At 40.9% G+C, this 23,752-nt stretch overlaps 1 protein-coding gene across 1 annotated transcript in view; it reads left to right on the top strand.

The window, feature by feature from the left end:
* traf4a (tnf receptor-associated factor 4a) overlaps positions 1-19,320 on the top strand; it is a 34,480-nt gene extending 15,160 nt beyond the window's left edge. The window contains exons 2-7 of the mRNA XM_026299055.1: positions 10,229-10,280; positions 13,351-13,455; positions 13,642-13,803; positions 15,026-15,187; positions 15,392-15,547; positions 16,385-19,320. Of these exons, the coding sequence (XP_026154840.1) occupies positions 10,229-10,280; positions 13,351-13,455; positions 13,642-13,803; positions 15,026-15,187; positions 15,392-15,547; positions 16,385-17,017 (1,270 nt within the window). The 3' untranslated portion in view covers positions 17,018-19,320. The remainder of the gene's footprint in view (positions 1-10,228; positions 10,281-13,350; positions 13,456-13,641; positions 13,804-15,025; positions 15,188-15,391; positions 15,548-16,384) is intronic.
* Positions 19,321-23,752: the final 4,432 nt, after the last annotated feature.

Here is a 23,752-nt window from a genome sequence, read left to right as displayed (position 1 = left end):
GTATCTTTAGGGGCCAAATGATGAGACTTTATTTGTAAGTGGCCTGTGATTCACGTCTTAGCTGTGGTGGTGGTGTGGTGCGAAGCAAATACTCTACAGAGAAACTGTCGCTCTTGGCTTCTGGGCTGGGTGAAACAGATCTTGGCAGTTTTGAAAGTCATAAAATCAACCCCACAGAGAGCAGAATGAGGTCGTTACACAGGAATAATGTGCCGTTTGGACAAGCTAATGAGCCACTGGAATATTCCTCTACATTCTTCCACAGGAGCTAAGACTGTCTTGAGAAGAAAGGCATCTCGACGCTTAATTCATGCCAAAACCACCCTGCTTAATTCAGGCAACAGTCTGTGAATTATCCTACTATGGGATGACCTCATACATGGCAGCGTAATTGGTTAAAGGAGCATAAAACCTCTTTTAAATTTAATGGCTTTTTAATACAAGTGCCTTGTGGGATTTTGTCAGGGTTGATTTTTTTTTAACCTTTATTACTGTGAGGGAGAAACGCTCCATTAAAGCTCGATCCAGTCATGACTGATGAAGTTTTCGTGTTTCAGGATCACACCTCAGTGTGAAGCTTTTCTGGAGTTTAAATCTCGTGTGGACGGAAGACTGATTACACAGTCTACTAACTAATCAAAGAAGTGTGTTAAAAGTGGGGTAAAAACATGCTTTATGACGCATATCTCTGGATTTACAGGGCATTAACCTCAATATTAATCAGCTGTCAGATATTCTAGCCATCAACTTTAGAAATTTAGAAGAAGTAATAAGATATAAAGCCCCTGCTGAGGAACCAGTTTACATTTTGGGAATATGCTTTGGTGCAAGGGGGCTTTGATAAGACTGATGTCCCTTTTGTATTTGTCTGCCAGATATGAAGCTGGTTGGTTTAAAGTAACAGCTAAAACAACAACGCCTATTTCTGTATGTTTTTGTACAGAATAAACACTAGGACATATATCGGTAAAGCACGCTGCGATTTTTAATAGTCCTTCACGATTGTTGCTTGTCAGATGAACATGATCTCTGTCAGGCTGTAGGATCTCAGTTGTCATTATGTCAGACTATGACAGTCAAGACATGTCAAAAATGCACTCGCCTGGAGTTTTGCATCATCAATCTGTGACACGTTTACAAAAACAATCTCTAGAGTTAATTTAGCTCATAATAAAACAGAAAACAAATCAAAGACGACGTTTATGGAGCATGGCTGGGCTGGACTTCCAATTCTGCATAGCAAGCTTTAGGCAATTTTGTGTCTAGTTGAAACATCCTGCCCCTTAATAAATAAACTTTAAGTAAACTTTGCTTTGTTCATATTTAGTTTTTAAACTAATGGCATCAAAAGTGTCTCTATATGAACGCTTTGTTATTTTTAAGGTGAATGTGTGAATAGGTTCATTCACTCACTCACAAGGCAATATCTACACTATTGTGTCATCAGGCTCGCCGTTCCTATTGGTTCTTGGTTTGACATCATTGTATGAGAAGCTAAGCTAACTCCAGACTGTTTGAAATTTAGCATCATGTGGTATCAATCCTCTGATCTCAGACACTCAGCAAGAAAGCAAATAAATGCCAGACTAAGTTTTAATAAAGATGCAGCTATCATTCCTGGTTATAAAAAACCAAATGGCAAAGAATTGTGTGAATTCTGAACTGAGGTAAACTGGAAATTTAGGTATAACATTTATTTCTCTAATTTTGATAGCTCAAATGTACAATATCCTGAAGCTCTGTAGAGCTTCCACACTGAATCTGTATTAGTGCTGTGATTTCCTGCTGGGCTTCTTGACAACTGTGACTTCAATAGCTGATTCATTAATGTTGTTTGAAGTAAAAATGAGGCGACTTGTGTCTAGTTCTGCTTTTCCACTGCCATATGCATACAGTTGGCAGACAGCTCTCCTTTTAATAGGCCAGGCAATTGCTTGGCAGTCTCAGAGTCCCTCTGTCCAGTGCAGCCATTCAGCAGGATTAGTGTGGCAGAACCGCAGCTCCTCGAAGCCACCGCTGTCGCTGCAGATCACCCTGCCCTCTGAAGCTGAGCTAAAATTAGACCAGCCATCTGTGATTAAAACAGCCAAAATTCACACGTGTCTGCAGAAATTTATAGCATGCAACTGCACCCATTTTGGCTACGTTTCGGAGTGGTTGAGTCTTTGCAAATGTGTGACAGTGGGTAGTAAAATTGTGAGTGGGATGTTTCACACCCACAGCAGCCTTGATGGAAGCTTTTAGCACCAGTAGTTTTTTTTTTTTTTTTTCCTCCCCACATGTGTCACATATTAAAGCTCAGGACTTTTATTGATCTCTGGGCTCAAGCCTTCACCCAGCCTGCCCCTCCACAAACCCCCATTCAACCAGATCAAACCCAAAGAATCTTTCCTTTTATGAATGCAGCACAGGCCCTTGTGTGTGTGTGTGCGTGTGTGTGTGGTGTAGTGTTTTTTTTTTTTTTTTTGCTGCGTACTGCATGGGTGAGGGTGACGGCACTCATGCGTGCATAAGCTTAGCTCCGGGTACAATTGATGGGACAGACCTCTGTCTCAACCCCCCACCCTGCGTCCAGATCAGCAGCAGTTAATGAAAGTGGATTGATTTTCCTGTACCTCCTGCAAACAGTGTATATTCAGGGGGATGAAATCGACTTGGAAAGCAGAAGCTCCTTCTACATTCTATTACATTTGCTGTTTGATTTATTTGCTTACCTGCTGCACAAAAAGCAGTCTCTGTAGTACATTTGAAACTTTGAAACAGAGAATGAAGCCAAGACGTCTAAGACTGATTAATGAGCGTCTTGTTTGTCTGACCTCTTCATAGAGCTAGACTGGCAGTTTCCAGTCTTTATTTATGTTTAACAGACAGTCATGAGTGGAATCAATCTTGTCTTCTAATTCTCAGGAACAAAGCAGATAACCATACGCCCATCCTGCCGAACTATTCCTCTGAAGTCATATTATCATAGGTGTGAGTTAGCAGGAAGTCCTAAATACCTTAAAATAGTAGCTATAAATTCATAAATTCAAGAGAAACAACTGAAGAAAAAGTGGTTAAGCATTTCGTGTTATAACCCTCCCTCTCTCTGATAAAAGCTTGATGTCAAACCCTGATCACGCTGATGGAAGGAGACCGTGCAAGGGATTATAAATACTTGTAAGTGCCGTGTCCCCTCCTCTCACACTTAAGAAGGATGGATTATAGCATCTCACAAGCTTGCAGATGGCTGCTCCACCTCCCTCTGACCCTCCTTTCATCTATCCATCCATCCTTCCTTTCTTCCCTTCCCCTCCTCTCGCTCTGTTTTTGCAGCCAGCTTGTCCTCTGCTAGGTGGCCCTTTCCTTTATGGTTTGATATTATGGTATGGTGTGTCTAAGCTGCACCTCTGGCAGTTTGAACGGTCACCATCTAATTGCTCGCAAAGTCAAACAAACCGATTTTATTCATGCGAGCAAAATGTTTCTGTCCAGGAAAATGTAAATCAGCTTTCAGAAAAGAAAATCCAGTATCATAAAATCAAAGAGGTGTAATCATTCTGCTCTATCAAGCTGTCATTATTTAACTGAGATTATTACGCCATTAACTCCAAACTATGTTGATCGTAAAATCCTCTATAAACAGATGTATGCTGTATGTCATATTTTAAGTTTGTATTTTATTTTGCAGAAAATACTTTCTCTTACCATTATGAAAAGTAAAGAAGTTTAGAAAGCATTGGATCATTGTTTGGTCAGAATATAATTCAGCTCAATCAGAGCATTAAGGCAATACACAGCAATATAGAATATACAGAGCCTTTTTATGAGGGGAAGGAGAATATCATTACGGAAGTGATGACACTACAAGCAGGGATGACCTCAGGTGTCCTGACAGTCGTACACTTACGTCTATGTAGGAAACTTACAAAAGAGACAGCAAAAAATCCAAGTAGGATCAAAGTCTGCTTTATTTTGTGCAGGTTTTTTGTAGGTAGTATCAGTGTAGCTCATGTAGTAAAACCATCTTTTAATGTTTTTTCTATCTTGGTCCACAGCTGAGTGTGTTACATAGGGTGCTAGAGATGAAGCCAGGGAAAAAAGCCAGACATTCACCCACACACTCTCTCTAGTAGTAGTGCCTTTCTTTGTCTTGCATCAGTTCATGTGTGCTTTGGCAAAGCAACACAACAAAAATAGCATTTTCTTCATAAGTAGGCATAAAATAGTGATTTTAAACCATAATTTAAAGTTTATCTGTGCTTGATTTATGTATGTGAAATCATTTGAAGTGGTTTAATTTTCTGCCTGTCTTTTTAGAGTTGTCCAACACTGTGTCGAATGTAATTTATTTCTGTTTTGTTGATGACTGTGACCTGCAGACTGTCAGCCATTGTTACTTAAAATTAAACAGCTGCCAGTGGCTGTTCGTGACCAGCAGAGGAAGTCCGTTAGGATTTTACAGGTGTCATATTCTGGAGGGGTGTGCACCTCAGAGGATTCCTCCTGAAAATCATAATTGAAAGTATCACTGTAGAAGTAATTTCAATTTTTTAACTTAAACTTTTACATTTAATTTAATGCCCTGCTTCCACTGGCTAGAAATAGCATGTGTTTTAGGAATGTTGCTTGTTTTGTGCTTTTTGGAGCTGTCATCTATTAAAGAAACTCAAATTTATGGAATTTTTGTGGTAACTCAATTAACTGCTTGTGAAAATCCCTAAATTACTGAAATACTACAGTAAACATAAAGCTACATCTAGCAGCTTAACTTAGCACAAAGAAAATAGGTTCTGTCAGAATTTAAATAAAAGAACGTTTGGACGTTTCACACAAAGGCCAAGGTAGCTTGGCTTGGATATTAGTATTACTTTCTTATTAAAAGTGACAAGAAAATGTCACTACAACCATCAGAAGGTGGGTGGAGAAGATTATCAATAACAGAACACAGGTATGGACCGCTTCTGTTGTAGTAAGTCGTACACAAAGAGCTGTCACGGCACTTTTCTTTTTGGGAGTCTCACTGAAAGCCTGAAAAGCAGCAGTTGATCCACCTGTGGGCTGGTGTGTCATCACAACTGTGAAAGTTGATGCTGTTTTTCAGACAAATGAGAAGGCTGCAGTGAGCTAGGCTGAAAGCCAAATCTGCCGTGGGCTCTTCGCTCACGGTGTATCAGGTTCCACAGGTAAAACACCACCCAGCTTCAGCACTGTCACTCAACCTCAGTCAGGGACCTCTGTAGTCAGCACTGACTGCTTACATGAGGCCCAGCGCCTTGTGTTGCTTTATTGTCCCGTGGGTGATGCTGGTGAGATTAGTTTGTTTTTAGGATGGTTTGCTAGTTGGATGGTTGGTCAGTTCAAACCAAGTTTAATTAAAGTACTAGTACAGTCTATAAGGGCCATTGGCAAAGGTTTGTTGTAGTTTTTAGAAATATGTTATATAAACTAAATATGAGTCTTCTATTGATCCTATTGTTTCAAAAATGCTGTGCAGAGCAGAAATGGGGGAGCTGCTTGCAGACAGCTTCTCCATTTTTCATTTTAAGACAAATTGTGGGTTCTGGTCAGACAGCTCCAGAGACAGCTGGAAAAACATTAAACCATTAAATCTTTGGAAAAACATTTAGCTTTCATTTTGTGAAGTTTCCATAATTAAAGTGGCCATAGCTGTTCAAAATCACACCATAATCCTAACAAAAACAGCTAAATGCACTGATTTCTTCTTCTAAATGCCTGTATATATATGAGCCTATATATACTGTCATACATATACAGTTGTCTATTATGACTGATAAGTCAGGTTTCATACAGATTTCTCATAGTTGCCAGTTTGGAAATGAAGTTTCCTAAAGCTCTTTTTTGAAGTGATATCAACTGTGTTTCGATTCTTACTGCAAACATGGCTGTGCATAAGCGCACTAGTTGATCCACACAGACCCTTGCAGATAAATGGACACAGAAAGAGAGAATTGAGCTCTATGAAATGTGAAGACAATTCCTGGAAGATACTCGACATCACAGAGTGAAGCATGAAATACCTGGAGGAATATCAGTCACACGCTGTCTATATAATACCTGTACTCATTACTGTTCAAAGAACGAGGCTCAGAAAAAGGAAGTCATGACTGCGCACAGTCTTCAACACCTTAACCCAAAACCAGATGGATTTGGGGGATTATAGTATCTCTAGCCGAGATAAAACAAAATTCTTGTTTTCCCCCAACTTCCTGAGAGGAAATGGAGGGACTTTGCTTTCTGCTGTGAGACCTGCATACAGGGCACTGGAGGAATGTTAAGGTTTTGTTTGTGTATATAAAAGATAATCCTAGTTATAACTTAAAAACACAAAAGGGGTTTAGCATGGGGATGAACATAAAAGCTGTTTGTGAGCTTCAGTGGGAGACAAGTGGGCAGTTCAGTCAAGTCTCTCGATGCTGTCTGAGTCAATGAGAAAACACATGGTGTGACAGAGGTCTGTCGAGTGCGTTAATGTGCCACAGACTTGTATTCTCTGAAGACCTCATGCTTTTGATTTGGTTTGTTTAGTGTGTCTCCACAGCCCTGCCCACTACAATGGCAAACACTGGGAGGTTTGTTTAGGAGTCTGTCTGCAAGGTTTCAAGGTTACTCTGTGGTCCTGCTTTGCGAGTAGACAGCCTGTCACCAGCGCGTCTGCTCAGTGTGGCCTGCAGGCTGGTCGCTGTCACTTGAAAAAAAAAAAAAAACACCCCTCCACTCTGCTCCGGTGAGATTAAACCTGAGGGATTTGTACTTCTCACAGTCTGCCTGTCAGGAGCCGTGTGCAGACTGACGAAGCATGTTGTGACGGCTGTCGACGTGGTATCAGCTGGATGAATGGATGGCTGTTTAATCTGCACCAGAAAAGAAGATTTGAAGACAGGGAAGAGAGGGGGCAATTAGATGGGGAGAGGGATTTATGGCCCTTGGCAATAATGGGTTTAACTGATGGGTGCATTTCACCTGCACAGGGCTGAATGCATTATGAATGAATGTGCTGCTGGAGCAACAGTAATGTGTGTACCTTTGTATGACAGTGAATTTGAGATGTGTTAAACTTGACGATCTCTTCAGCTGAGCAGCTGTAGAGCCTCCTCTGCTGTCCTGGTATGAGTGGACAGAAGGAGACAATGAAAATTTAATGAGGTGATTGTATTATACTGGCTTAAGCTGCTCCCCCGTGACATCCCAATACCGAAACACTTGTTTTTCAGCCTCTCACCCTGGATAATAATTCACTAAGGTGTCAAATGTGGACAGAAAATTGTAGTAGGCAAAAGATTTGTATGAAACTTGTTTAAAGACATGCTGGTGGCTGTTTGTGTGGTTGCAAGTTCACACTTGTAAGAATGTACACAAAGAGGCTTTTGCCTTTGGGCTTTTCAAACAGTTATGTTTATCCTTTAATAGTTCAAATGAGGTAGCAGCTAATGATGCCTAGAGTGATAATAGTTATGTTCATGAATCACTTAATACAGAAAACGTCTAATAGTGGTTATTGTACCCCAAAATATAGTAACAATGGTTTTTAATAGGCCAAAATCAGGTACAAGAACAAATTCTGAGAAGCTGCATAATAAATTGCTTAGAAATTGACTCACACATCAGTGTTGTTTCTGTTGTTTAGCTAATGTATTCATCAGGTAATGCATTAGCTAATTTAAAGCCAGTCCAAGGGTATGCTGACCTGCTGACACTGAAAAGCTGACATGCTCTTTGTTTAGTAGATATAATGTTAACCATTTTAGTGTTGTGTGTTAACATGCCACACCGTTTAAACAACGTTTGCACATCAGTCTCAACTTGTAATTTAAGAGTATGAGAGGCAAGAAAATGCATTAATAACAATAATACAATCGAGTCAGCTCATTTGAAGTGTTATACCCTGTTTATATCTGGTGTCAGTCTGCTACAAAAACAAAAAACCCAACAAAAGTAGTTAATTAGGTCATTTACCTGGTGTGCCTACAAGGCTAGTCCCTGGGCTGTTTTTCCCGTTCAACCTATTCTTGCATGAACTCATCATGTATGTGCTGTTTTTCTGTTGTTTTCTGTTTTTGTCACGGTCATCTCATATTCAGTTATTATAGAAAGCCCTCAGCAGTCAGAGGCATTATTATTCACTGAAGACGCATGGAATTAAACTGGATCCGTGGTCCACATCAGCTGTACCTTTCACTGCTAATGTGCTGTCACAAAGCGCCAGCGAATTGGACCAGAGAGTCGAACGGTATTATCAGCAGTGGGTCCAGACACATGAATCTGTGCCCGGGAAACAAATTATCTTGACAATCTGTGACTAGGCTCTTTTCGCCTGTCTGCCTCTCTGTGCATCAGATATGGAGCCTGAGCTGGACGGGGCCTCTGGCTGTCCCCTGTCCTGAGCTGAAGCCCTGTCGCTTCCCATCTCCTCGCACTGTGCACAATGCTTTCTACTGTATACGTCTGCCTCCGCGGTGTGAGATGTTTTCTTCGTGATGGTGATGAGTACAGTAAATGATATCACACTACACATGAGATGCTGACCAGGCACTTCGAGCCTCTAATCGATTGACCCTCTTTTACAACCCGTTGTGGCTTGTTAATTGGTCTCCAGCTCCCTGCTGACACAGAGACCATAATGAAGGAGAATTACTGCTGTCTCCTCCTGCATTAACCTCCCTCCTCCACCACCCTTTCATCAACCCTCCCTCCCTCTCCGACCTCTTCTCCCACCCCCACCCCTCTTCAGCACACTCCCTGGTTTCACAGCAGCTGGGCAGACAGGGCGAAGTGCACATGCACTCCCCTCTTGTCACATGCCCCTGTGCCTCTGGGAGGTGCTGGTCAGGTGACACTACAGCCAACCAAATTAAAGCACCAAGAGGCAAACACTTACTGTTTGCAGACTGCTGTTCTGTAATTAATTAAAACTTAATTTAGGCATGGTCGGGGTGATGAGGCCTCATTGTGCGGGAGGTCAGATCAAGGCTTCAGGGCTTGTGACTTTAAAACAAAACACATCTCAGTGTGTCTTTGACATCTGTAGTTTCATTAGATTTCAAATGAAAACAAACCAAATTATATAAAATTTATTCATGTTATTAATCAATGTGAGCCCATTTTGCACAGGTTTATTAATCGCCACGTTTTTAATCCCTGCAAGGGTATTGTAATTCATTTTAAGTGTTTTAGGAGCCGTGGTTGGTGATTACAATAGTAAAGGCTCCCTGTCAAGATAGCCAAAAAAAAATTTAAGTCCATTTTGTTCAACAAACTTTCAAAAAATGAACTTAAACAGTTATCAAAATAGTACACCTGGAAATGAAGTGAAGACCGTGCGTTATCTGCGACAACAAGACAGTTATGACATTGCTGACATCTCAAGAGATCTGCCACTGATTGCCTTTTCCCTTTTCTTAAACAACCTTTGTCTGTCTGGATATTTTTGCTGTGCAGCTGCAAACTCAGATTCAGCAGCTCTCTCCTAACAGCTGCTGACTCCATTATTTACAAATGTGAATATTTCATGATGACATTGGGGTAGGGACGTTGGGAGAGGGCTGTCCTAATGAGCCTCGGCGCTTGCTTATTTGGTCCTAAAACACACCAGTGAGCGCTCCCCTGTGGCACCACAAAAGCTGCGTGGGGAGACTGTGGTAAAATAAGGTTTCAGATTTTATTCTGGGTTAAACTACTGTAAGAAAAAAAAGTAAGGAAAAAAAAAAAACTTCCCTCACTTCTGCACTAACAGCCTGTTGAAACTAGTACATTGTTATCTACACTGTGAAATAAGGGCCAAAAATGAATCACTCTAAACAGTATGAGAAATAATAACAGTAGCTGGAGTCCAAACTAATCTCTTTATCTAGTGTAGATAAACAGATCAGGCTTCAACTTGTGGTTTTATCATCCATACTAAGAGAAATCTGTGTAGACATGTCCTTTCAGGGAAGAGGATGAAAGAGCCAATGTCATTAAAGCCACTGGCTCAAAGATCTGACTACATTGTGCGGTGCATGTATATGTTGTGATGAGCCAGAGAACTTTTCAGATTAAGAGTGCATAAGGGCAGTGCAATGCTGCGCTTACAGAAAAGTCAAAGAAGACGCTTTTAGCTCTAGTTGCACACAGTCAGCATCAGAGTTAGTAAGGTGTGATTTAAACATGGCTGATCATTATGTCTGCATTTTTTTTTTTTTGTATTCTGAATAAACACTAACAAAACCTTTCTGCTGTTTTGCTGCAGTGAGGGTGTCTTCAAGTGTCCAGAGGACCAGCTGCCATTGGACTATGCTAAGGTAAGGTAACACTCGGCACACTTTCTTTGTTCCTCACCCTCAACTGATGGCTAAACGAATGACAGAATAGAAGAGTTTTACAATTCAATAATTTTCTTCCCAAATATGATGATAATAATAATAATAATAATGTGCTTTTATGACCATTGTTGTTAGACTCAACATGTGATCACCATATTAGTTTAACATTTTAGCTTGCAAACCTTTACCTGGCTGACACTAGGTACAGCTGAGGCTGGTGGATACGTCATTAGGTTTGCAGGTATTAGGAAATGTTGGTCTGATTTATTCAAAGGGAGACATATATTTATGTACTAAATTTTATGACAGCCTGGCCGGTCCAACCAACACTGCAGCATTACCATCTCCAGAGTAGAGCTATGAGCTAAAAATGTAAAGAGGAGATCTGAGATGCAATTTGTCATCCATCAAGAGGAAAAAATGTAAGATGGCGACTTTAAATTGTTACAATAAAAAAACTGAACAGTCAGATGCTGTGTTTCATTTCATTACAGTGGGAAAGCTGATGTGATAGAAATATGGATGGTAATTTATTAAACCCACCAAATTTCTTAGTCTTCAGAAAGAAAACCGTATCCAAATTTCAACTGAACTCTTTTCTCTTTGTGTTTTAAACACAGTTAATCAGATTGTGCTTAGGGAGGGAAACATAATGACTGTCTTTATTCAGAGTCAGAGGCTCTCTCTCACACATGATCTCCCTGTTGTAAAGTGAGAGACTGCTGCACAAAGATAAGGGCTTTATTTTCTGAACTATGTATGAGAAACTTGAAAACCTATTAAAGGACCAATGGGTAGTAAATGATCATCTGTGTTTCAGAGCTGCTTTTGGCATTGATTGAAACCAGTCTGCATGCAGTTTGTTAGTATTAGGCTGAATTAGCCAGAGCTGCAGTAGGAGGGCAGCAGTGCAGGTCTGCATGCCATGCTGCGAGCAATGACGGCGCCTATAATAGCAGGGACTCTCCATGGGAAGGATGTGCACATGGCACACCTGTCAGACGTTGTTATTTACCTAGGCCCTCATAGGCTTCCAGTCGCCTGCAAATTACCCCTCGCTGGTGGTCTCTTGTCAGGGTTATTGTAATGCTTGTTGCACACTGTCCTTCGAAAATGTGCACAAACCCAACCTTGCTCCTGTGTTGCAGTTATTAAAGGCTTTTGCTGCCGCTGTAGTAGTAGTAGTAGTAGTAGTAGTAGTAGTAGTATGGGACTAACAACGGCTAAAGCCCACAGAATAAACCCCCAAGTTAGGGCTCCAAAGAGCTTAACCACCCTGATCTGACTGGGACTAAGTTATTAAAAGGTCATTATTGCGTCTCCCGGCAGATTCCAAGACTGGAACAATGAGAGTGTGTTTCAGCTTCAGAGGATTTTTTTTTTTTCCCCTTTTTGCTTCTCCTCAAAGAATGTGATTATGGTAGCAAAATGTGGAGTGCAGCAAATCAGGCTTTTATTGTGGTGTTTTAACATTATATGAAGACCATGTGATACAGACCATGTTTTACATTACATAGAAGATGATACTTCAGTACACTTAGTCTGACAAACACTGTCTTGGTCTTTTAACACAACAGTTAGGAAAAATGATAAGTGGAAGTGTTTTGTTGTGGATGATTCTCCAAATGAACTTTTAATTTTACAGTCATGCCTCCAGTGTTGTGATACAGAGGCATATGAGCAGTGAGTAGTCAGGCTGTTACTGAGCTCTTATTTGTTTAGAGGGCTGTTGCGACATTTTGAGGAAGTGGTTTTTCTTGTTTGACCAGTGCTTTGCTAGTGTGACAGCGGTGGGGGGTGGAGATGCAGAGCAGAATTGTAAATCCTCAGGAGAGTACTCTAGGGGAAGATTGGGGTGTTTAGGCGGAAAACTGATTCATCCCAGTTGTTCAGTGACTGAGGACAAAAACATATTTTCCTCTCTCTCACTGTGTCACTCTTTCAAAGGTCCCATAAACCCAGAAACTAACTCATTATCACCTCAGAGGCTGGCGCAGAGGCTTCACTGCAGACTGACTCTACCATGTACACAACTTATAAACCACTGTGAGGTGATGTGAATAACCCTGATTATCTTGTTACTCAGATGTTGGGTTCTATGAGGCAGCAAGTGAAGAGTCAGTTGTTGAAGTCATTGTGTTGAAAGCAGGAAAAATGGGCAAGAGTAAAAATATAAGTGACTTTGACAAGCGCCAAATTGTGATTGGCCAGAATTGGATCAGAGTATCTCCTAAACTGCGAGCGTTGTATGCGGTGTGGTTGTATGAGTGGTGAGTACCTACAAAAGTGGTCCTAGGGAGGACAACCGCTGAATCAGTGACAGGGTCGTGAGTGCCCAAAGGTCCATTTATGCATGTAGGGACTAAAGGCCTGTCTGGTCTGATCCCACGGTTGAGCAGCTCTAATACAAATTGCTGAAAAAACTAATGCTGGCTTGGATAGACAGATGTCAGAGCACAGTGTATCAGCTTACCATGTGGATAAGATGGATAAATAGACTTGACTTATTTGTATAATATGGGCTTGTGTAGTTACAGATTGTTCAGTAGTGCCCATACTACTTGTCACAACCAAAAGCACCTACAACGGGCATGTGAGATTCAGAACTGGACCATGGGGCAATGGAAGACGCTTAACCTGGAATCATGCTTTCTTTTACACCACATGGAGTAGATGGGTTGAGCTGGAAAGCCACGTTTGATCCATTGCGAAACATTTACCCTGCTACAGGACAGTGTAAAAAAACTGTTTTAAGAAATTCATCTTTGTATGTAACATTAGCATAACATGATGACACAGCTGACACTATTCATTCAATATCACATTCAGACTGACGCAGTGATGCTGGTTAAACAGCTGACCTCCTCCCAACCAGGACTGAAGTTTCTTCTAAAATTGCTGTTTTCATGGAATTTCATGACATTAGAGAAATAGAGAATAATGAAAAAATTTTTGAATAACTTTATTTGGTGTAGATACGGATATACTGGGATTTTTGCTGTTCTCGGATCATCAGCTACAATGACCTCATCCTGCTCTCCTTCTTTAGATCTATCCAGATCCAGAGCTGGAGCAGCAGATCCTGGCACTGCCCATCCGCTGCATCCACAGTGAGGAAGGCTGCCGCTGGACTGGCCAGATGAAGCAGCTGCAGGTATCCTCTCTTACTTTCTCTTCATCTGTTTCTCCTCCATCTATCTTCTCTGATAGCTGCTGCTTCCTCCCTCTTGTCCCCTGTAGTTTTCTGGCAGCCACCTGGCTCAGTGCCCAACATGAGGCTGTGTGTGTGTGAGTCTGATGACACATTCTCTCTCTCTCTCTCTTGTTGTGTCTCTCTCAGGGCCACTTCTCCACCTGCGCCTTCAATGTGATACCCTGCCCAAATCGTTGCTCCGTCAAGCTGACACGCCGTGACTTGCCCGACCACCTGCAGCACGACTGCCCCAAGCGCAAGGTGAAGTGCGAGTTTTGTGGCAGTGAGTTCACTGGTGAAGCCTACGAGGTAAACACGAACTCCTGTTAAAAACCTGTCTTTCAGTTTTGTTTTTTTTTTTCTCCCAGCAAGAGCTTGACGTAAACAACCCAGAGTCACTCCACATAATTTCCATAGCTATATGAAAACTGTCTTTGTGAAAGGCAGCAGGAAATCCACGCGTGTCCCTGCCTTCAGAGCGTGTTGCTCTATTTTGAAATAACTTGTGTGTTGGCAGAAGGAAAGAAGCTTTAACTGGGCCTTTTATACAGAATGTGTTTTAGTTAGACTCTCCTCACTAACACCTCTTTCATTTCAACCAGCCTGCCCCTGCTCTGTTTACCTTGGCCCACATGGTCTACCCTCTGCACACAGCCACATGGGTGTTAACCCACCTTTTGGCTCCCATGCTGGAACTACACAGTCATGTGTAGTTCCAGTCAAAACCAGAACCATACTTCAGTGAGGCAGTAACAAAGGATTATTATCATTATTGATTAATCTGCAGATCATTTTTATATTCAGTTCATTACCCTAACAAGACTAAAGCAGCAAATCCTCACATTAGAGAATGTAATGTAATGATTATTCTGTTTTGTTTTTCTTTCTTTTTGATCATTAACAAAATAATTCTTATTGTTTAACAGTTTGTTAAACAAAAACTAAATTGATGCACAAGCCCACATTTTATTATAAATTCATAACAGACTCAGACTCAGATTCATCACAGACTCTTTTTTTTCCCCATCCATTATCTATACCCTAACCAGGGTCACAGGGATCTGCTGGAGCCTATCCCAGCTCTCTTTGGGTGGAAGGCAGGGGTACACCCTGGACAGGTCACCAGTCCATCACAGGGCCATATATAGACAAACAACCACACACACTCACACTCACTCCTATGGGCAATTTAGAGTCACCAATCAACCTGACATACATGTTTTTGGACCGTGGGAGGAGTAAGCACCTCATCATTAGACATCATACACGTTATTTTCCCATGTTGCCATTACTTTATCTTTGCAAATGTGTTCTTTCTTACAATATATAATCATATTTATTATAGATGACCTCAGGTTTCCATTTCACCTTCAGCCTCAGTACTCTCAGAAAACCTGCATATAGTGAAAACTCCAGCTCTGTATTGCATTCATATAAACAGTAACACCTACTGTATTTACAGTATTTGTGGTTTGGAGTGACTTTATGACCCTGGCGTAAATTGTAATCCCTTGTTTCTTTTCCGTCCCAGAACCACCAGGGTGTGTGTCCTCAGGAGAGTGTTTACTGTGAGAACAAGTGTGGGGCGAGGATGATGCGCCGTCTCCTGTCCCAACACAGCATGGCTGAGTGTCCCAAACGCACACAGCCCTGCAAGTACTGTGGCAAGGAGTTTGTCTTTGATACAATCCAGGTTAGTTCCACAAAATGTACAGTCTGACTATCTCATTTTAGCCAAACGATTACTTAAATTCTTTATTAGTGAAATGAAGAACTTGGCATAACGTTAGCACATCTTAGCACACAAGAAAAAGATTTTAACAATTACTTACCCTTTCTGCGTTAATTTATTACTTAAACAGTACACCTAATAACACTGTCCCTGATGCCTCCCCAGAACCACCAGTACCATTGCCCTCGGTTTCCTGTCCAGTGCCCTAACCAGTGCGGCACACCCAACATTGCCCGAGAGGACCTGGCTAACCATGTGAAGGACAACTGTGGCAGTGCACTCGTTCTGTGCCCCTTCAAAGACGCTGGCTGCAAACACAGGGTAAGATTGACCTACATCATTTAACCTAATTATGTCTGCCTCTGGAGGAATTTACCTGTTAACTCCACCGCTGATATATCCTAATAAAATGCTTGTTTGTTGTTTTTTTGTTGTTGTTGTTGTTGTTGTTGTTGTTGATTAGACGCCTTTTTCTCTTCACATTCCCTTCACACCTTTACTCACTATGTCCAGAGTACTGACATTATCCTGTTCATTGTTTGACAGACTCACAAACAGAAGCTAATCTGTGAATGCAATATTCAGCTGTTGACTGTATATTAGACATGTAAATGGATGCACTCTGAACTGAAGAGAAGCAGTATACAAGGTTCACACCACATCTTCTCAAATCCAAAGCACGCAGACATCATTTCATACACACAGTGCTACACACAAAACAGCATGACTTCCAATTGCCATGCAAAATAGCCAAGCCACTTTAAAGCAACCTTATTTTCATATTTTTATCTGGTCCTTCTCTCACTGAGTGCAACCTTAGTCATGCTCTTACTGTGGCCCCTTGATTTTTCAGTCACTTTCTTAATTTTTATTACAAGCAATTCAGACCAACCCTACATTCATTCTGTTAAAACCTTCATCTCCACTTTATTTCCTTACTGACCTTTAACTGTGCTGTAGTTTGTTTTGTTTTTTTTCCAACTAGGGTTAAACACAAATCATTCGTTATTTGGTTGATTTAGGTCCATAGTTAAAATGTGATATTTTTCTATCACATGTGAGAAATAAAAATAGGAGATATTTAACACAATTATTTAACACAAAAAAAGTTCATGCAGGAGCTTCTTCATAATCCATCTCTCTGGTCTCTCTCTGCAGTGCCCCAAATTGGCCATTGGTCGTCACCTGGAAGACACCACCAAATCTCACCTGACTATGATGTGCAACCTTGTGGGTCGTCAGCGGCAGGAGATCCTGGAGCTGCGGAGGGAGATGGAGGAGCTGTCCGTCAGCCACGATGGCGTCCTTATCTGGAAACTCAGTGACTACTCTCGTAAACTCCAAGAGGCCAAACTGCGCAGCAACCATGAGTTCTTCAGCCCACCATTCTACACCCACCGCTATGGCTACAAGCTGCAGGTGTCGGCCTTCCTGAACGGTAATGGCAGTGGCGAGGGCTCCCACCTTTCAGTCTACATCCGCGTGCTGCCTGGAGAGTACGACAACCTGCTGGAGTGGCCCTTCTCCTACAAGGTGACGTTCTCCATCCTGGACCAGAGTGACCCGTCGCTTTCCAAACCGCAGCACATCACAGAGACCTTCAACCCCGACCCCAACTGGAAGAACTTCCAGAAGCCCTGCAGCAACCGCAACTCGCTGGACGAGAGCACCCTGGGCTTCGGCTACCCCAAGTTCATCTCGCACGAGGAGATCAAGAAGAGGAACTACATCCGAGACAACTGCATCTTCATCAAGGCTTCTATAGAGATTCCTCAGAAAATAATGGCTTAAGTTCTGATTTTTGTTCTCTTTTTATGAAGGATGAAGATGGGTTAAAGACTGGAACTGATGCTTAACCTTGGAAACGTCTACACACCCTTTAGATACTTTCTGCCCTTACAGCCTCTCCACCACAGAGCTTGAAGCTAGTCTGTTTAGCTGTGTGAGCTGACTCGGAGGACATTGATATATCACAGAGGAGAAAGTGTTTGGTCTGCAGAACCATCACTCTCTGGTCTTTCTTTTTATTATGTTTTTTTTTTTTTTAAATCTGTTTGCTGAACTTTTTATCACAGTGTACAACAAAAAGCCTTGGAAATCAAACAGTGCCTGGAGAGTTTATCTTAAGTTATATTTTTGTTGTTGTTTCCACAGTACAGATGGTGAAAATTATGGAGAAGATATAGAAGAAAATAAGTCTCTGCACTTGCAGTAGAGCAAAACTAGATGTTGGTTAGAGACATCCCGTTTTATCTGGGGTGATCTCAAGAAGAGAGAGCTCAGCAGACTCAAGCTCAAGCCCAACTGCCTTTTGTTTACATGTTTGTACGGTATACTTACTCCCACTGATCCCTTAGCAAACACATAACCCTTGATCAGAGACTATTTGTGTGGTTTATGTACATACAAACAAATAAATCAATGTTTTCGGGTGAGAGATTTGAAGCTCCAATCTTCTGAACTTGTGATTTTTGTTCTTTAAAAGGAATGATTCGACATTTGGGGAAATGTGCTTTTTCACTTCATTGCTAAGAACCAAATGAGAAGATCAACACCACTTCCATATGTGTGTGTTTAATAAGCTGTTAAGCTACAGCCAGCAGTCAGTTTTGAAAAAGCTAGTCTCAGTGCCTGCCTCTGGTAAGCTTTTAAATTTCTGTCTCAAAACAGTCTGGTTCTATCTGAAGGTCATACAGGTGAGCACGACATACGATGTTAATTGAGTCGATGTGCTGACAGGCTGATTTTGTTAGTCAGAGAAAATAAGACTAGCTGTTTCCCCACATTTCCAGTCTTTATCCTAAGATAGGCATCACTGATTGCCAGCTGGAGCTTAACATTTAAAAGTATAGTTTATATTTTTTGAAACATACCTCTTTGCTTTTTTTTTTTTTTTTTAACCAAGAGTTAAATGAGAAGATGATCCTGTCCAGACTTTTTTTTATATGAATGAAACAAATATGATATAATGTGTTTAATTAGTGAGGACCTCTACTGTAGTTTTGGATAGATTTACTTTGTCAGCTAACCAGCTGCTGGTTGTAGCCTCATACTGAGTGGAAAGAGTCACATCGATCTATTCATCTAGCTCTGGTATTCATTGACCAAAATGTTGAACTATTCCTTTAGATAAAATTAAACATGCTTCTCCTACTGTGATTGCTTCCAAAATAAATGCAATTGTAAAGTTAAACAAAGGTAGATTTTTATAAAAGAGATGGCAAAATTTTCACCCGAAAACACTGACGTTACAGATGTGTCTCTTTAAGTTAACCGCTCCCATCACAGCAACTGTTTGTCTTGTGTTTGTAGGTTGTTCGAAACACACACTTCGTAGTTACCTTATGATGCTTTGTATCTATAGTGGAGTCAGCCAATAGCATTAAAAAAAAAGCACCTTTCTTCTGTCTTCAGTTGAGCAGAGCAGACAAAGAGGCCAGTTGTCAGAGTACACATGCATTTAATAGTGAAGGAAAAGCCATGTGGCCTTTTTATATAGTATGTCTGCGCATGAGGTTTTTAGGGGTGAGCAGGGCAACATAAACACATGCATGCTTATGTGCTACCACCTGGACCACATTTTTGTACTGTAACCTGTATTCTTGAAATCCTCTTCCGTTATTGGCTAGTTTGTCTCTTTTTTTTGTGAATTTCTCCATTTGTGGGACAAATATAGGTTCCTCTTATCTTACGTTCTGGACCATTTGAAAGAAAGTTGACAAACTGCCAAAAGGAATATGGCTTTTAAGTTTGTTTTTGGTTGTTTTATATACAGAAAATGTGAATGCTGTTGGTAATATGACCTATAAAGACAATGAACACTTGGCTGTGAGGTGTATTGCTTTACATACCCCGGTGCACAGAGTCTGTTTGAAAAGTTGGCTAACGACATGGTCTCTGCAAATATGTGGGTGACTAGGGACTGCACCTTTGTTGTTACCATGGTCACGGCGTCTGTCTTCAGCTCGGCACACTGTGTGGTGATGATGAACGGTTGGAGGGAAGTGGACCTGTGCAGTACGTCTAGCTCCGTCACAGCACCATCAGAGGGATGGAGGACTTTGATGATACAGTACACTCATTATGTATGTGAATACTAATGTAAAAATGCAGAAGCACATTCTGTCTTTTTATTAATGTACATGGCAAAATTCTTGATTTCTTGTCATAATACCAGCCGATATTTTACAGTGATTTAAAAGAAGTGAGATGATAAAAACTTTTTTGTAAGATTCTGTATTTTTAAATATACCTAGCTGTTTTATACAAAACACATTTTTTGTTGGAGAGTCGGGGTTGACTTGGGGAATTTTCTGACCCTTTCGTGTCTTGGACAATTGGATAATTTTGTTTGTCCATGAGGTTTGAGCCTCATATATTCTGTTTGTATTATTTCCTCTTTAAAGTATTTATTTTAAGGAGCCGCCATGTGAGTTTGCACAGATGGCGCCAATGGTTTAATATGTTGTTTGATGAGTGCTTGTCATTTCTTAATTGAAATAAAACACTATATTATAGTTGCTTTCAATCTCAGTGTTTTGTACAGCAGGAACTCTGAAGAAAGAAAAACTAAATCTGCACTGTTGATCACTATTGTTTACATGTTCAAAACCTTATAAATTTTATAAATCATTTTTCAAACATTTCTCAGAACAGTTAACATAAGAGAAACGTTTATATATTAGGCTATAACTAAGACAGAACCACGTGAGTGTGTGTGCAGGTAAAGAGGAGAGTGGCTCTGGGATGGTGGGACACACATTGTTGAGGCTTCTGTTGCGGGACCAACCCAACAAAACACATTGAGGAGTTAGCATCTGATGACCCTGCTGATTTACCTGTGCCCTCATTCTCACACACTAATCCAATGTGACACCATTTACGTTAGCTGGCCAGACAGGTCAAGGGCCATAACTCATTCAGAGGAGCAGTTAAGGGGGTTGTAAGTGAAGGTTATTTGGGAGATTAGTGGGAAAACACAGTGAGTGTGATTGGACCTGCAACTGTAGCAACTGCGGGAACTCGTAACTACTAGTAGGACCGGCAAAAACAAGTGGGATTTTTAGGTAGTGGCTTGCGGCATTCAGTGGAATCAGTACAGGATGACATTTGTTTCATATTTTTAAAGCATAAATTTTAAATCCAGAATGGTGAAAACATTATAATAATCAGGTGCAACCAAACCAGTTGTTAATAACTGAGAGGGCAGATGGCTAAAGACAGTCAGTTAGGCCCCACAGCTTCACCCACCGGCTAACGTAATATCTCTAAGTATACTTATTAAAAGCATGGCTGGAAAGCTCAGAGAAAAAAAGTTAAAAGCAGAACAAGCCATATGCCTCAAATAGTTGTGCACAGCATTTAAAGTTCAGGGAAGCCAGGGGGCCCAGAAGACACCTGAGCTCCCCGCTGATAGCAACAACAATTCAAGTTTTGATCATAATCATAAATAATCAGAATCGATTTTATTATATCAGCTCTAATCATAAATATATATAGAACTTAAAATGAAGAAGAATAAAAGTTTACCCTCTGTTGTCTTTTTATGTCATTCACTTCTACTCCAAGGTGCAGGGGGCACAGGTTTAACTGTGCTACTTATGGGAGCAGTTTGCCATTAGAATTAAGAAAAAGAAGAAAAGGAAGATGAGGAGGAGGAGAAAGAAGAAGAAGAAGAAGAAGAGGAGCAGGAAATGAGGCAAAGAAGAGCAAATCTTAGGCACTTTCAATGAAGGCTAAACATGATAGTGCCTGTGAGACAAACAAGAAATCTACCAGCACCCAGAGGTGCATAATTCTTGTTAACACTGGCATTGATTGTTGTTGTTGTTAGCATTAGTCAAACATCTGCTCAGGAATCAGCCTCATTTCCTGCTGTTTGTGGAAAAACTCAACTTGACACTAGAGGTCAACATTCTCTGACACCTGTTTGGTCTCTGCTGTTTGCTTAAAGGTAGGATTTCTTTCTCTTTATTGTGTTCAAACTTGATGTTCTCTGTTGTTGTTATTTGTTCTTTAACAGCTGTTGGCACAGAGCGTGTGTAGAGATGTGTGTTAAGGCAGCGCTTATAAGTTTGTATGTCAGTGTGCTCCTCTTGTGTAATGTGTATTTCAGTGTCTATTTCAGTGAAAGTTTAGTGTTTCCATGCCCCTCTGGGAGCTGCAGTTTAATTGAATCCTGTTGTGTAGAGAGTAATTTTGCAGACAGAGGATTCAGGACCACAGCTCCTAGTGAGTCCAGTACACAAACAATATGTTTCCCATGATGCAACTTGTAAGTCTTTTGTTAAATGCTCCCTGTTTGGTGTATAGTCAGATCTTCCAAATTCTACGCCCTAGTATTGTAACACAAAATGTTCATTAAATGGTTGTGCTTTTCAAGACAAACCAAAGATCGCTCAAGTCAGACTTGACAAAGCTCCTCTGCAGGCACAGAGGCCATCACACAGTTATTCAGAGGATGAGTACAAATCCTCATGGCTGGTAAAATGACTTTGACAGTTAAATCCCAAAATGTGTCTAAGTATATGCTTTAATTTAAAAAAAAAAGAAAGAAGGAAAGCATTTCAGACTTCTGACAGAAGACTTTAGGATAATTACACCTGACTCAGAATGTGGTGAGTCTGAGCCAACCTGCAGTTCAAAACAGTTCAAAGGTCCAGTTGAATCCACTCAGGTGTTGTAATGTTTGACAAAAAAAAAAAAAGAAAGAAAGAAATACACCCCAAGTGAATATAATTGGCCCAACTTGGGTCCTGGTTGGATCTAGTGTGTAAAGTATTGTTTTAAATTGCATACTGTACTGAGTGCATTTTTTTAATGAGCACCAAAGAATCATTGATGAAATATGTTCTAAATATTAATTATTAACCATTGTGTCAAATGATGCTGGGTGGAAATAAACGCATTCTGATCGCAACAAAAGTCAGTTGGCGAGTTGGAGTTTGAGAAGCTCAGAAAAATCTATTCACTGTTTTTTTTCTCAAGTGTTTATGGGGTTCTCTGCTTCATGTCACTACCACGGAAGTTACAGTACTGCCTTTTGTATTTCCAACATAGTGTATTTTATTGCTGCTCCTTGACTAGTGGTGTTAAATTGTGTATCAGCAGAAAAGTTCATGAAAAGGCATATTTTTGATTCATGTATTAATTAATTAACCACCTCAAGCTACATTTAAATGCTGGTTGCTAAGACCCATTGAATAATTGTGCGATTCATAATCAGAATTTATTTGTTTAAATTGACAGATTATTTACAATAAAAATATGTGTTGCCATAGTTTTGTTACATACTCTGTTTGTTAGAACAAACCTTGGCTTTCCTTCTAACGCCTTCTTTTCTGGACTGGCTATCTGATGAATCCACAGTAGCTAAGATCTTTTATTTTGTACTTCTTCACCCACTCAGTGATGTAGGTCAGAGGTGAAAGCAGTTTCAGTTCGGTCTTTCTTAGAGTCTCCGCTGTTACTCTGCTCAAGATGCAGAGCAGCGAAGGAGCAGAGGAAAGGGGGCAGAGGAAGTCAGGCAGACACCAGCCCAGCTTTGAAGCCATGCCAGGAGTTTGCATTAACTTACAGTTTGGATCATGTTCAATGTGGCAGGATTTAGGGAAGAGGAAAATGGGCTTTTAATGTCAGAGTCAATGAGAGGTCCCTGAGGGTGCAGTCTTGTCTTTTACTTACTGTCCGATAACCGGCCAAGTTTTTCTAAAACATATACTCAACTTTCTCAGTCTACTCCTTCCTCCCTTTAAAACGAGAGCAACATCTGTTTTAAGGGTACAGAGGGATTTTTCTTTGCTGCTGATTAACATATTGTTTAAGATATTGCCAATATCCATGAATAATGCTACTTGAGTGACCTTAATGGTTTTTTACAGGATAGCTCATTTTTAGTTTCCTCATAGAGACAGAGAGAGATCATTCATTTCAGGGAGGGGGTACTCTGTCCAGCCTGTCCTCTCCGTCTCTCCGCAGACCAATACAGAAGGTTAATAGCTGAAGAATACAAGACTCAGAAACCATACTGACAGCCTCAAATTTTCCTGGCACATTGTGTACAACCAACAGTGCTCTGCTGCTTCAGGGCAGTGCAAAATGAAAATAGTAACAACTAATTACATGTTAGCAAGCTCTAAGTTTCCCATGCAGAGTAGAGCGGAGTCACGTGCAGCTCCATGTACAGTGCTAACCTTTGGGTTTGCTCTCTTTCAAATGACCCTATGCTTGCTCTGTAAATAATTTGCAGGTACAGTCACAATGTCATACACACTGTGCACACATTAATGGCATGCCTACTTTGTGAGCTCACCTGACCTTTGGTTGGCATACACTGAGAGTCAGATGCCAGCTGGGCTAAAAGAGGAGGAGGTGGTGGTGGTGGTGAAGTCGACGAAGAGCCCTACCCATGAGGCTTCCCTCACCCATAAAAAAACAACACATCAAAGAGGAGCTGTGGTTTATGAGGCGGTGCCACGCTGTCTTCCCTCACACTGAAGTAACAATTCTGTCTCACAGTTCAGGGAC

This window comes from Mastacembelus armatus, chromosome 13 (assembly GCF_900324485.2).
Source record: "Mastacembelus armatus chromosome 13, fMasArm1.2, whole genome shotgun sequence".
Classification (NCBI taxonomy): Eukaryota; Metazoa; Chordata; class Actinopteri; order Synbranchiformes; family Mastacembelidae; genus Mastacembelus; species Mastacembelus armatus.
Note: the sequence above shows the minus strand (reverse complement) of the source record. Positions and strands in the feature narration are given on the sequence as shown.